The sequence below is a fragment of the Phalacrocorax aristotelis genome, chromosome 2, assembly GCF_949628215.1.
Source record: "Phalacrocorax aristotelis chromosome 2, bGulAri2.1, whole genome shotgun sequence".
NCBI classification, from domain to species: Eukaryota; Metazoa; Chordata; class Aves; order Suliformes; family Phalacrocoracidae; genus Phalacrocorax; species Phalacrocorax aristotelis.
The window spans coordinates 12,349,332-12,364,920 of NC_134277.1; the positions used below are offsets into that span (position 1 = coordinate 12,349,332).

At 36.6% G+C, this 15,589-nt stretch overlaps 1 protein-coding gene across 2 annotated transcripts in view; it reads left to right on the plus strand.

Annotated features, from left to right (window-relative positions):
• WDR37 (WD repeat domain 37) overlaps nucleotides 1-15,589 on the plus strand; it is a 50,284-nt gene that overhangs the window by 4,438 nt on the left and 30,257 nt on the right. Inside the window, exons 2-6 of one of the 2 annotated variants that reach the window (XM_075082405.1) lie at nucleotides 1,139-1,170; nucleotides 5,013-5,190; nucleotides 9,068-9,164; nucleotides 11,696-11,791; nucleotides 11,960-12,024. In XM_075082405.1, coding sequence (XP_074938506.1) covers nucleotides 5,053-5,190; nucleotides 9,068-9,164; nucleotides 11,696-11,791; nucleotides 11,960-12,024 — 396 coding nt within the window. In that variant the 5' untranslated portion in view covers nucleotides 1,139-1,170; nucleotides 5,013-5,052. The remainder of the gene's footprint in view (nucleotides 1-1,138; nucleotides 1,171-5,012; nucleotides 5,191-9,067; nucleotides 9,165-11,695; nucleotides 11,792-11,959; nucleotides 12,025-15,589) is intronic. The other variant, XM_075082406.1, reaches the window with a different exon arrangement.

Consider the following 15,589-nt stretch of genomic DNA (forward strand, 5'->3'; position numbering starts at 1 on the left):
AATACTGTAGCCATTCTGTCTGTGCTCTGATGCTTCTTAAAACAGATTTTGTCCCTGGCTTCAGCAGCATGCATACCCCAGGTATTCTTTCAGCAGCCTGCTTGTTCCATGTTCAAGAGTAGAAGTAGGCAAGTAGAATTAGTTGACTGCTGCAGCGAATTTTTAAGTCTAGTAAGACCAGTGTGTGCACTTTTGGTGCCATTTCTCTGTTGTAGCTGAATAAAACAGCAATTGGTTACACATCTGCTCTTTACTGTTACTCTGAAATATTTCCTGTGACTGAATACATAGTAACATCTGTTACAGAAAGGTAGGTGGCAGAACTTTAATTTAACACACTGTAAAATATGCTGTAAGTTTAATTAAACAGCATAACTGAAATACCAAATACCTTTGCATTCAGAAAGGAGTAATCACCTATGGTCTAGATGTTTTCTAGGTCACATTTTTCTCCCCTACTTCTTCTGATTGAGTTTGTCAGAAATTCATTTGGTACCATTCTCTTGAGGTTTTGACAGACCGCTGTGTGAAGAACACTATGCAAATGTAGCATTTTCCAAAACTGTTGAGCAGAAAGCTCAGTATGTCTCATAAGCTCACTTTTTAATAATACAGTACTTGTGAACTGCCACCCTTATTGAATATAGTTTAGTAATACAACACTCTTCCCCCTTTCTGTTTTTTTTTTTTTTTTCTTTTTTCGCTGAAAGTACTTTTGTTGAGCTTTCTTTACTCTTGATTGCTAATTTTTAGCTTTTGTGAATTCAGTTTTATTTGGTTCAGGAAACAAGAGTCCCATACTTCCTCATGATTTTTCATCCTACTTGTAGAATTGCTAAGAAGGAGGAAAGTGAATTTAATGAATTTATCTTCTCAGAAGCCATTTGTAACACTCAAAAGTTACGATTAACTACATCTGACTAACAATGCATAGTGGGTTGTTTTGAAGCCTTTTTTTCTTACTACATTTGACTGGGATTTGGTGCTTAGCCTTGACTTGTGTTGATGTTTTCCCTCATCCCTCCTTCCTGTTGTTTAGTGTCTTCTAACTACAAAAGTTTCAAAACTGTGAAAGACTTTGACTGGTTTGTATACTACTGACTGTTTCACTAATCAATATTTAATATGGTTTTCATAGGATATGTAACATGACACTGATATTCTGGACAGGTAATTTTCATTGTTTGAAAACCTTATGTAATAAGGGGAATCAGGTAACTGCTAGAAATGAGCACCTTATTTATTTAATTTTTTAGCATCATATTGCCAAGGATCTGTTTTGTGAAATCTATGTTTGAAAAACCTATAGCTTCTTACTGTTGCAGTTAGCAGCAAAATAGTTCTGAAATTGCCAAAGTGAAGTCAATATTTAAAGGGACACGGTCACTTTTTTAAACTGAATTTACATCCTGGTACTAAAACCTCTTTAATTATTGCTCCCTCACTGGAAGTTTACGAGGCTATTTGGTGGAATTCAGAATAATATTAAACAGCAGTGAAGCTAGTCCCCTTCGGCTTCTCTTTCCTCTGTATGCACATGCCTGCTTGTTGCCTCTCTGGTTGCAGCTTTGTTATGGCTGTGTGCACCCTCTTGCAGAGCCTGGGGAAGAGCGTGCATGCTTGCTCTCTCCAGAACAGTGCATGAGTGATGTGGTCATGCTGGTGCATGAGGAAAGTGCAATTGCTGTCAGTGACACTGGCTGCAGGTGAGGTGCCGCTACCAAATAGATACATGAATGGAGGTGTTTCTTACCTAATCTTTTCTGTTTGCTTATGAGCTATGAAAGTGGAAAGTTTTGTGTAGTTAATGTGAGAATTTCACTCTGTAAAAATGCAGTCTCATGCATTTGACTGTGTCCCTTTAAATTCTACATGCTAGAATGTGCAGCTACCAAACCTGTATGTACTGGTACTGAGCGGTGCAGCTGATTTGCGTGAGGGAAGGGGTAGCAACGAGGGGGACCATGACAGGCTTGAGGAGTGGGCCCATGCAAACCTCGTGAAAGCCAACAAGGCCGAGTGCAAGGTCCTGCACCTTGGGTTGGGTCAAGCCCCAGTATCAATACAGACGGGAAGACGAAGGGATTGAGAGCAGCCCTGCAGAGGACTTGGGGGTACCAGGGGATGAAAATTAGACATGAGGCAGCAATGTGTGCTTGCAGCCCGGAAAGCCAGTCGTAGCCAGTTGCACAAGACAGACATGGACCTGTTGGAGCGGGTCCAAAGGAGGGTCACAAAAGTTATCAGAGGGATGGAACACCTTTCCTGTGAAGAAAGACTGAGAAAACTGGGGTTGTTCAGCCTGGAAAGAGGAGTCTCTTGGGAGACCTTTTTGTGGCCTTTCAATGCTTAAAGGGGACTTATGAGGAAGAGCAAGACTTTCTACCAGCGCCTGCAGCAATGGGGCAAGGGGTAATGGTTTTAAACGGAAAGAGGTTAGGTTTAGATTAGATAAAAGGAAGAATTTTTTATGACAACAGTGGTGGATCCCTGGCCCAGGCTGCCCAGAAAGGCTGCCCAGGCCCCATCCCTGGAAACATTCAAGGTCAGGCTGGCTGGGGCTCTGAGCAACCTGATCTAGTTGAAGATGTCCCTGCTCACTGCAGGGCGTTGGACTAGATGACCTCTAAAGGTCCCCTCCAACCCAAACTATTCCATGATTCTATGAAATAATCCAGAAAAGAGTGTTTCTTGGTAAAGTCCTGTAAAATGAAGTAGCTTGGAAGCAGAGGGCAAATGGAAGTTAACATAGTTAAAAAACACCTGGTAAGGCATAAACTGTATTAACATCTCTGTGTATAACTACAGCTCAGGAGCTGTATCTGGCGGGAATTAGAAATGATATTTTTTTTTTCCCCACAGATCTTAAGTGAAACAGTGTTAACTGATTTATGTGATTATATGTAACTATGTGTACGTATAGATATAAAACTCTAATGCATCTGTGTGTGCACACAGAGTTTGGTGCTTTGGGCCTTAAAAAGTAATCCAAACACTGCAGAAACCATTAAACTGAAAGCCATGGAAAGAGCGGTTCCCAAGGGAGATAGGAAGGAGCGTGGAAGAGAGGAGGATATATATGTGTTTGGGATCTGATCATATTTTGAAAAGAAACAGAAATGTGATGAGCACTGAAAACCTGTTCCTAATTGTTGACCATATGTCCAGGAACAGGAAGATACTTAGTGAAGCCCAGAAAATTGGCAATAACTGGTTTATGGGATGGGCTTTTTATAATTTCAGTCATGTCTTTCTATGGCAGAGGAATCCAGCCACAGTGAAAAAAGAAATCTAGTGAAATAAGAAACTACCCAATGGTAGTTCTTTGTCTTCTTTAATTTGTGAACAGAGATAATTAGTTACTACTGGTTAATCACACATGAAAAGCTCTGATGGGATTAGGGGCAGGAGAGGACTGTGCAGAGTCCAGAGGAAATGAGCAAAATAATTTCAGTGCAGTACAAGATACCAGTGCAACCTGAATTTTATTTTCGATTCGCTGTGGAATTGGTGTCAGGTTACTGGAACTTGGGTGTTCCAAAAACTAATTAGAATACCAAGGTTTTTTTAATGAGAAAATTTGAGGATGGATGGGCATCAAAACCTTAACTAAATCTAGTCTTATTTTGATATAAATTTAAATATCCTTATATATTTCCATTTTGTGATATAAAAACCAAAGCAAATTTAAAGCTGGTTTTATTCACAGCGCATTCTGTGTTTTTAGTAAGCTATGCTTTTCCTTGGCTTTGTGATGTGTTAAAAAGCTGAAAATACCATTTCAGAAACCACCGAACTGGTTAATGCCTACTCTTGTTAATAGCAACGGTGCTCATTCCTAGCTTGAGATCTAGTGTGTTGGCGGATCTTAAATTGGAAGTGGCCCTGGGTTTGGTTTAAATTTTCTCTGATCAACGTATCTGAAAGGAAGCTCAGTTGCCTTGTTAGCTTTGCCAACTCTGCTCTCCTATTTCTCTTGCAGACTATTGCAGCTATTCTGAGTTGTAATTGTTGTTTGAGAAGTCATTTATGCTGGAGAATGAATTTTTATTTTGTTCTCAATGTTCACGATTGAAAAATTTTGAATAATCAATCTTAAAACATTTGGAATATTTGACAACTGGTACCTCATGAAAATAAAAATAATTTCTGTTGACTATCAGGTTTGACTAAAAAAGGAATCCAGTAATTAAATATTTGTAAAAAATAAGATTTTGACTGTAAAGAACATATTCTCCATGTTCATGCAAGAAATCAAACATAATTTGATTTTTCTTAAACAGGGAAAGCAGTAGATCATGCATGGTAATATTAATTGGTGATACTGTCAGGTGTTTTTAAGGATATTAAAATGCATATTTGGCTTTAACAACCTGTCAAAAATAACAACCTGGTAAGTCAGGTGCACTTTCACTCTTCCAATAAGTTCATGGGTGCTCTTACTATCCAAGAGAGTGAAACCATGAGCTGTCAAAAATGGTGGAAAGTAGTTTTCCATAATCAAAATTAATTTCTGCTTATGTGTGAACAAGCACAACTATTAAATTTCGTATACTAACACATAATGCTGCATAATACATTTTTAACCTGACAGTGTCCCTAAATTATCATGTCTGTTTGCTTTCATTTTCCAGCTGGGTTTTAATTTTGCATGCATTTCAGTAAAATACAGTATGCATAATAGTTGTTTCCTGGAAGCGTTTTGGGGCTGTCTCTGCTAGTGTTCTTCAAAATGAGCAAGGTAGTGGAATTAATTTTCCTTTTGTGGAGGTTTGTTAGCTAATGAATATGTAATGCAGAAGTGATTCCACTTTATTTACGTATATGCGTATGTGATTTTGAACTTAATGTTGTTTCAAGACTAGCTGTAAGTAATAGGGATCCCTTCTTCTTAATGACACCCCAAACAACTCCGAAATTTAGTACAACTAAATATTTCTATTTTGAGAAAAAAATTTTAAACTCTGGTTAGTTTGGCAAAGCAATTTGTAATGTGTAATGCTTGTCCTTAGTTTATCATAGGAGCCTCTGTGAAGCTGTTTTTTTGAAGTAATGCCAATAGAAAGTGGAAGTTGTGCATCTGCTCGCCAAGCCAAGCAGAAACGTAAATCGCACAGTCTTTCAATCCGAAGAACCAACAGTTCTGAGCAAGAACGGGCAGGACTGCAGAGAGACATGTTGGAAGGGCAGGTAAGATAGTACACTGCTCCTTGGGTAACATCTGTAACTTCTTTATGAGTTTTCTGTGTGAAGAAATTAAATAAACGTAAGTAATGAAATATGTCCAGTAAAGCTGCAGGAAGAGCAAACTTTCTTGCTTCTGAGTGCTGTCTTTGGAGACTATTGACGTGGATGTTGACAACGTTTCACGTTGTGTTCAGACCTGTGGAGCTTTTTATTGGCTTTTGTGTATTCTTATGTGACCGATAAAACCATGAAGAACTACGAAGAAACAGCCTATTTGTTTTGCTGCACCTCCCTTCCCCCACTTAAGGTTGAAGATTTTTTCTTGATTTCATAAGTTTGAATTTGGAATAATAGTAACCCAGGAATATGAATAAACTGAAATATTTGTTCTTAAAATTCTGGTAGGGAAGGTGTTAGTGGGAACACTGGTCTGCATTCCTTTTCATAAAGTAAACAAATATTGCCTGTTGACAGAGCCATGAACTGACAAATTTTTCTTTGTGGTTGTTTTTTTTTTTTTTTAATTTGGCTCACATGAAGGTATGATCTTCTGTGTATTAAACTTAAGGGAAAGAACAACAGCCACAAACTTCTGTAATTTTCTTAATCATGTCAATCTGTGTAGTGGACACAATCTGGAGCCACTTGGAGCGTTTCACCTAACAATATTAACTGTAGGTAAAGCTCCTATAGGAAGTGTTTGAAGTAGTGCTGCCTAAGATAAGCAAATATCAGTTTGAAAACTATTGTATAATTGACTATGCAATGTTAATGAGGGCCTGGCAAAGATGATGCAAAACTTGATTTTTATCAGAGAGGTAGTTTGAAATACTAACAGTGTTTGGCTATGAGAAACCTCCCTTTCCAGACTCTGCAGATACTCTAGAGGGAAGACCTTGTGTTTTCTCACTGTTGTGACATATTTTTAAATTTTTTAAAAATTGAATCTATTATTCAGTAAATTACAGCATTAGTTCTCTGGGAACTAACAGCCCAAGTTGTTGCTTCTAGTCATCTGGAAGCTGGAGAATGTAAATACTTGGATAGAAAACTGTTCAGGCATTTGGACTATTACAGCATTACTTCAGGAAGGGAATGAAGGGCATCTGAGAGGTCAAGGCATGCTGTCACTTCTGTGCAGTAAACCAAAATTTTAAGCTGTTTTAGTATTTTGTAGTAAAATCTGTAAGTGCATTATGCTGAAATATGTAAATGTTTTATGCATCTTATTTAATTTTGTTGACCTTTAACCTTGAACAGCCAGTGGCAGATTGTATTGAGTAGAGAGTATTAATGCCCCTTCACAGTGGAGCTGTAAACAACATGAGATCTAGATAAGTGTTTTTGCAGATAAACATTATTACATTGTATTTTAGTAAGCTAATTTAAATAATGCTAACTTTAAAGAGAGTAGAGGAAGTGGATGTGTTACTATGCTGGATACTTTAGGACAGGTGTAGATTTGCTTATGCTTTCAGTCTCTGAGAAGTGGATTGAAAACCTTTCCTCCATCTCCTTTTCTGTTTTGAAAGTTGTAGGATAACTTAGTTTCTTTCATAACCTTGCTGTATGGAGTTATTGGGTAATTGAATCAGAAATCTTCTAACTTCAGTGTTTCTCTTAATAGTGTTTCATTTATATAGTATTGTTAAATCAATTCTGTTTCAAGGTGGTTTTAATCAGGATCTGTTTCACGTTCTGGTTGACTGTGAATGCATGAACAAAAGTACTGTCTCAAGGGCGAGGCAGATGAAGATGTGGAGAGGAATATCCTAGGGGGACATAAGGAGCATAGCACCACTTCTTTGTCAGCACAGTGCCATAGCTTAAAGTAGCTGTGAAACTGGTGTAAAACTGAATTATGCACAAAGCAGATGTGCTCAGTGTCATGGCAATTAGTGGTTTCTCTTGCTCTTCTCTTTAAAATTGATATTCAGAAATAACTTTTAAAATTGGGATCATGATAGGCTTTTCTAATTGTTTCTGAAGACAGTCATCTTGACAGTAGGAAACAAAACGTGAGGTTAAATTCTGGTTGTTTAGATGCTGACTTGGTGGAAGGTGCCTGCTGCCCTCTGATGGCTAGTATGCACAGGCTTCATTGTAATTCAGCCAGTCTCTAGGAATGGCACCAATTTCTTTTGGTTTAGGTTTGCTGGAACAGTGAAGAACAAAACATTTATGCTTACAATCATCCTTAAACTTGCATTGAATAATGACGTTCACTTGAATTTGGGTGGTGTCTTGTGCTAACGTTTGTACTCCCCTTCTAGTAATGCTGCTTCTGTACTTCTAGACCTGAAATAGTGGTTTGTGCTGTGGCAGAAGCTGACTCAGTTTTCTTTCTTTGCTCATAGCTGATGACTTCAAGGTTTTGAAATTACATATGTTTGCTTTTTTTTTAAAAAAATAGATGTTGCTGATAGGCACATTTGCTGGATATTTGATAGATGAACATTGATACATTAATAATATGGTATATATGATAACCATGTTAATTTCACTTTGAAATTTAGTAACTTGTTTCCTTGCATAGATATTTCCCAGTTTTTGAATACAGCTGCATTAGTTACAGTTTTGTCCAGTAATAAGATGTTGTCTTACTGAATTCTGAGATGACGGGTTAGATATGCTACAAAGGAGTAGTTGAGCTTTTTCATTGTTAGAGTAAGGCGCAGTTAAGTGCAAAATTCTTTTAAAAAAAAGTTTATAGCTGGCTACCTAGATAAATAAGTGCAGTAAGCCAACTTAAATATTGTGGTCCACCAGCAACTGAAGAATAATAGAACAGGTATAATAGAATTTTATTTATGTAGTGAGCAAGAACAGTTCATCCTTTCATCTATACTTGCAGTAGATTAATTGATTGTAGTTACTAGAATAATGACCGAATTTACTCCTTTCTAATTTGCCATTTTTTGGTAGCTTTAAATTTAAAGGCGTTTGTTAGTACTAGGTTCTCAATATATTGCAGCCAGTTATCTTCTCTTTACTCACTCTGCTCAGTAGTGTTTGATAACAGAGTTATTAATATAGTGACAACCTTGACTCCCAAGAGAAATCAGTACTTACTTGTTTTGGATATAGTATGCATTTGTTCAGGGAAAATATGGTGCTGATCTCTGTTTTACAGGCAGATGAATAAAATCTAAATAACTTGCCAACAGAAACTACTGGTCAAGCTACGTATTGAGCTCAGATCATATAAATCCTGTGTTAGTGGTTTTATTACCTCTTGGTTTTGTGCCTTGGAATTGCTGTGTTGATTATGCTGAAGAAAAAAATCAGCCCTCTGTGAATTTGCTTCAGAATACTTTCTATGAAGAGGAGATGCTTGAATAGTATCTGAGGAGGGAAGGGTTAGAAGTTGCAGTTTCCTTCACACTTAGTTGTGGTTAGTGACAAAACTAGGTAGATGTTAAAAATATGTGTAAAAGGTTAGTTTGTCTCAAGCTTTGGTAATAAAGTGCTTTGTGATGACAACTTCCTAACCCAATGCATAGTCAACTTCTGAATTACTTTGTCAACCAAAGGTATTCTTTCTTCTTGAACTGGAAGCACCTTGACATTACATTATAATTTTTTTTCCACCTTTTTTCTTTAATGAGCTGTATGTGTATCCTGGTTTTATAATTTATCTCTAGTAAAAACAAAAAAAACCCCCCATCTCACAGATGACTTGAATTCTGTTCCTTGAAAGAGTATGTAAAATTAATAATTTTATGATGCACAGAGCTTTTTGTTTTGTGTTCTACACTAGTAGTTTTAATTTCCCTCCTTGCTGGGAGATAGAGAGAACTGTTAAAATCAGTTTAATTGAAGGGTAACTACATAAAATATATGTAAAGAAAAATATAAACACCAATATTTTGCCTTCTAGGATTCTAAACTACCATCTTCTGTCCGGAATACACTCCTTGAACTTTTTGGACAAATAGAGCGGGAGTTTGAAAACCTGTATATTGAAAATTTGGAATGTGAGTATCTTATTTTTTCCCAGCAACTTATAACTTGTTTGGATTTAGGATATAATAGTGCTAATTGAGATGCTTACCTTGGATACTATAGTGTAATTCCTGTAGCTTTTCTGTGAGGAGTTTAAGAATTGTTTTGACCTTGTAGCCAAAGATGGGGTTTGTACCTTTTCAGAAAAATCACTTTCTTAACTCTTTGACACAAGTAGTGAGAACCAATGTGCGTCATTGTCCTTGACTCTTAGGAAAAGAAAGTGAAGTGGCTGACTTCTTGTCATTGTAGGCTCTGGTATATACCATGTTAGTCTTGCAGTAACTCCGTTCAGCCATTGAAGTTTGTGTCTTTGTTGTATATTTACAGGCTTAATTTTAATGATGTAATATTAGTAAATAAAATTGGAAAAGTGTCTTACTTGGAAAAAGTGTAAAATGAGGTGGTTTTGGATCATAACAGTACGTTGCATAACCAGCACCTGCAACTGTTAATGAATTTTGAAGTTGAGCACTCAGATAAAAATTCCAGATGTACCTGCAGAAAATGTCCTTAAACAAATAACAGTGCAGTCATACGGTAGAGTAAGTGATCCGAGGTGATGCAAGAGGATCCAAAGTAAGTAATGCAGGCAGTCATACAATAAAGCCTCTGCTCACTTTTCCTTGCTGGATTTAGGAAGCTGTGTTGCGTGGCTTCTGACTTGTAGAATCTCCCTGATTTGGCTCCAAGTCGAATTCATTTTCACACCTAATCTGTTCCCACATTTAAACCAAACAGTCACATTAATTAAAAAAATACAAACATTCTTGAGTGCTTTTTGAAAACATGCTGGCTTTTTATTCCCTTAAAACCTGAGATTGTGTTGGTTAAAGGCTATCATCAACACTACACATTTTTAAGTGACAATTTGAACAGGGTTCTCAGCCTCCTGGTGAGAGGTTGGCTTGTAGAAAGAAAAGTAGGGACCCACCCCCCACTCCCCACCCCAAACTTAAAAAATGTTTGTCAGAAAACAAGTGGTGAATTTGGCTGTAGACCCCAGAGTATGATTATTCTGTTTCTTCTGCACCTTCCTTCTTCACCTCACAGTTCTAGTTCACTCTTGGCCTTTGTGATCTCTTTCCACCCCCTGATAATTTATAAATTTTTGTCTTCTGATGCTCAGTCTGTTATTTTTCTTTTGTTCTTGGTCTAATTCTTACATTAGTGTTGTGGTTACTGTACATAGAGAATCTCATGTTTTTCCTCCCTGGCTTTTCATACACTCCTTTTCCCTTATTACAACTTATTTCTAGTTTCTTCCTTTTCTTATCCCTTCCAGGCATCAGTCTTATTCCTTTCAGGCAATTTTTGTATCCACCTACCTTGTTTGTTTCAGTCATCTGTTACTACAAGCCTGTCTCTTTGACTACTTCTCTTTCATATTGTCTGTGTTTTATAAAAGTTTAGGTTTATGTGACTGGGAACACAGGAAAGAGAATCTTGCTCATTTCAAGCACTTGGATGTGGTATGGAAGTGTAAACTGACTTTCCTAGTGCTTAGAACTGAGAGTTCAGGGAACTTCTCAGAAATGGAAAGAATCATACTCCTGAGAGGTCACATTCTCCCATATTTCAAAGCCTGGGAGTGAATTACTTTTTTTAAAGAATTTGTGGAAAGGCAGACCTAGACTTACTCTCAAGAACATTGAAAAACTGCTTGTTTAAAGCATCTCAATAAGATTTCACCTGAGGAGAACACTTAGAGTGTCAGCCCAGATTTTGAGAAAAAAGTATAAGTCACTGAAAATATTTTTTATAAAATGAAGTTTAGCAACTTTAAACCAGGCCAGCCACTGGAAATAACGTATGAGTACCTGATTTAGTTTAGCTGTGCTGTCACTCTGTCTTGTGTTGAAACAGCACTGGTGAGAGTTATAAATAATTGACAGAAAAGCATATTCTTTTGACAAATACACGCTTTGTCTGATGTACAATGAAAATATTGTAATTGTATTCAGTGTTTCTAAAACACTTAAATGTAAAATGTATATGTCATTCTACATTTTTAAATGTATTTCAAAGTATAAAAATATACATTTGCTGCACTACCTTTCTTACTGAAACTCTTAGTAGACAGGCATTCAGGGGAGAACACTATTTTGTGATTAATAAAATCTTTGTCAATAAATGACATATGAATTCGGTGGCTAAAATATTTATGATGCTGCAGGTTTTGTCTTCTGTTGGATTCAGTTCAATACAGGTGTGCCATGTATTTCACAGAAGCTGTTTTGTTAATTCTTAGCCACGTTTATTAGTAAAATAACAGTAATTAGAAGCCACTAATACTTTCCTTGGAATCTGGGTCAAGGATGATATGTGGAAAATTCAGCATGCCTCTTAGTTTATGTCTTGGTGAGACTTGCTTTTATAAAATCACAGTTGATCTCTTTTCCTGTCCTTAGCATAAAATAGATTACTTAGCAACCATAACAATTCTTTAGTATGTTAATGATACTCAAATTTTTGTGTTAATGCGAATTTTTGTTGTTGTTAGTACGTAGAGAGATTGATACACTGAATGAGCGTTTAGCAGCTGAAGGACAGGCAATTGATGGAGCTGAACTGAGCAAGGGACAACTGAAAACAAAAGGTAAGAGAACCACAGAGAATCCTAAACTAGTATTTTTGAATTTACTTTGTGTGTTCTTTGCTGGCCAAAACGTAGAATCTTATTGAAGGGAATTAATACCAGTTACCTATACAAATAAGCTAATACTGTATTTGTAATATCTTCCTTTGAATTTATTTCTCTCAACAGCCAGTCATAGTACCAGTCAGCTTTCTCAGAAATTAAAGACAACTTACAAGGCATCTACTAGCAAGGTATGAGACAAATTAAACCTCTACTCACCAATGGGTACTAACGTGCTGTCTTTAAGTTGTAAATTGTGGTTTCTTTAAGCTGAGTAGTGCTGGTCTTTAAGTAAACCTGCCCCCTCAGGAACAGTACCTTTACCTTGGATTCCTCAATTACCCACCACTTCTATCAGACTATATGACATTTTTACAATAATTGCTTACCTTTTTTAAAGAATGAATGTTGGAGGGGAGACAGTGTGTGCATACGTGTGTATATGGGATTACTCTTGTAAAAAGAACAAAAAAAAATTCAATTTCATGAGGAAAATAGAGAACTTGGTAGCGAATTTTTGAATAAAGATCTGAGTATTGCAGTTGAAGTGGGGATTTAAGTAGGCATCTATGTGTACTATTATAGGTATTTGTGGATTTAAAAAATTATTTTTATTTTTTAGCTATGAGACTAGAACGGTTTGTTTCATTTACACTGCATGCCTTCTAAATTAGTAGCTAGTGATCTTTTTTTTGCCTGGTATCAGCGCAGTTAGCCTTTCTGATGTTTTTCATTTTGCACGTCTGACTCAATTTTCGAAGAGAGTTTACTTGATGCTCTTTCTGCCCCATCTCAGGGTCATTTCCTGATATTTTAACGTAAGTTAATGACTTAGGAATTCTTTAATCAGGCCACTTAAATAGGGACAGCATAATATTAACAGGGACAATATAGTATTAATACACTTACTAAGTAGTTATGAATTAGTACTTTCTCTAGTGTAGTGTTGGGGTTTTTGTTGTTGTTGGGTTTCTTTTGTTTTGTTTTGTTTTTTGTCTTTTTTTTTTTTAAGGCTGTTGTGAATGCTTGTTGTCTTTTACTTGCTTGCAATGTAGTGCTTACGTTCTTTCCCGGGCAAGGCAGGCAGACCTTGCAACTTCAGTGTGGGAAGCTGGGAAGTATGGGGTGGAGACTCCTGGGTAACTCTCTTGCTTCCTGGTGTTCTGATATGCATGCACAGCAAAGTAGTCAGGAGTAGTGGAACATGAAGAATGTAATACCTTACTATAGGTATCATACATATCTCTTATATCAATTGATAACTAGCAGATGTTTGAATGTGTTGATATATTTCTTTCCACAACTTTGAATCAGAGTTTACCGGGGGATAGAGAGGAGAGCTGAGGGGAATGATAAAGTTGAGAGCATCTCTCTCCAGTTTGTTCTTTGAAACCACTCTGTGCTTCTTGGGAGCGGCTTTATTATGACCGATTCTTCCTTCCTACACAGAACAGTCAAAGCTGCAAGTTTTTGTCTCTTGACCCACAAAGAGACTATAAGTTTCTAACAAACTGTGATCTTTCTGTCTGTATTGTGATTGGATGGAGTTCGAGTTCCCTAATATGCTATCTGAGAGAATATTTGAAGAGTTTTAGGAGTTCAAGAGCTTTGAAATTCTAATGTCTGTATTTATGAGCACTGAATGAAAAATGCTCTTCATGAAAAAAATGGGTTGTGTTACAAACTCAGTAGAGTAGTGGATCACAACTTTTCTTTTCAGCCCATCTTTTATACTGTTGCTGTATGCCTAATTTAAAACTTACAGAAGTCTTTTGTTTGTTTTGGTTGGGTTTTTTTTGTGTGAAGTTTTTCTTTTTTCCCTGTGGGTAATTAGAAGAGACTTAAGTTTTACAAACCAATTGTTTTGTGTAATTGCACATGATTACATTTTTCTGATTGCAAAGCTACGAAGAGTTTAGGTTTGTTTTGAAAAGAGCTTTAAATATTTGTGTGTTCTAATGAGAAAGCTGACCCTTAACTGCTTTAATATTGGTAAAACATGCTAAGAGTAAAGCAATCTGTTCATTTTCTTGGGGAAGATGCTGAGGTAAACGGGCTTAATTCAAGTCCTTCATAGAAAATTCCCATACCTGCATACTTTTCATCCCTTAGCTGAGTTAGGAGTCTGAATGTTAAGTTGGCAAAACTCATATCAGAAAAGGATGCTTTAGGCAGCAGGGGCTACCCACCAGTGCCCAAATCATGAAGAGACAGAGTAGATTTAGTGCTTGGTAGTCTAAAAATAATTTTTTGTGTATGTTAATGGACAAGATCCTGTAATTTAACTGCAGTTGTTTGTAGATGCAGGAATCGCTATGTGAAACTCATATTTTGATGTTAACAAGATGTTATTGCTGATGTTAACAGTCCCTGGCTATGACAGTTGTTAATACATCAGGAAAACATTAACAGTTTATGCAGAATCCTAAAACTGAAATGATCTAACTCGCGTCATCCTAAACTAACCTCCAGGATCTCTGATTCTTTTGGATCAGGAAAAGGACTAATAAAGGAAGGTATTTCTTCACCCAGCAGTTAAAGGGAGTAAAACTTTTTGAAAGATGTAGTTTTTGACCTCACTGCTTAACATTACTCCACAGGAAATTCTGTTCATCAGTCAGTGTAATGCTATTGGGCTGGTCCTGAGTTGACTGAGTTTTCATTCTTATTTCTAATGTGTCCTGCCTGCCTAAGAGATATTTTTACAGAGTGCTTCTATTTGCCGTGCAGTTGTTTCAATTTGTATTCAGTTTTCAGTTGTTTACATGGTAAACAATTGTTTCCTTATTAACAAATCTCTATAGAAGGAAGTATGTGAAACTACATGGATTTAAGAAAGAGGACAGACAAAGCTGAAATACACTCAAGATAGTTGTGTTTGTGTATGATAACCCGAGAGCTGCTGAAGTTATTTTAAGAACTTTCTGCAGTGCAGAGGCCTCTTTTTAGCAAGTTGCATGTTATTTAAGTATTTCCTTTCCTTTCTTGGAAAGTTGTTTATGTATGGTTAAGGAATCAAGAAGTAATCCAGGCACTATCTAGTTTATCCAATTACTAGTATGTGAAGTGAGGGACAGCAAAAAAGAAAGGAAGAATTAAAAAAAATACATGTAGAAAAAGTGTATGTTAAATAAATATCTATATCTGGATATTTAGTGTTAGACGGTGTCCTTGAAGTATTCTGTGTGTTCATTCAAGACTGCTAATACTCCAAAAGGAGTTTTACAGCCTTGCCATTAAATGATCAGTGAAACCACTGTCCAGCAGCTTTGGAAAATCTGTGCTTGTTGATGAGTAGGAGACAGTTTCTGCTGGAAAGCTTTTGCATGAGGATTTGACTCAACATGAGAAAGACAGAATGCAAGCATAGTTCAAGAGTGGGGTTGAGAGTTGAAAAACTTCAAGTTTGGAATTTGAGCCGAGTGCTCTATTAAGTCCTTAACTGTTTACTTAATTCTGCTGTTCCACTTCTCATACATGACTTCACTTAGTTTAAGTACTATATTCAATGTGAAAGTTGCATCTGTAGGATTATACTCAAGGCCTATGAAACTCTGCAGTATGGTTCAACTAATGATCTTTACCATTAACCCATTTTCTTTTCATTGCATCCTTAATGGTTGTTCCTTCTGCTGTGAAACCGAAATGCATATTAGCTGTTAATTTGGAATTCAAATAGGGCATTATCATTTCATCATTGGAAAGTTGACATGCTCAGGATTTGGAATACTCTTGCAGATATTCTTTAACTTTTAA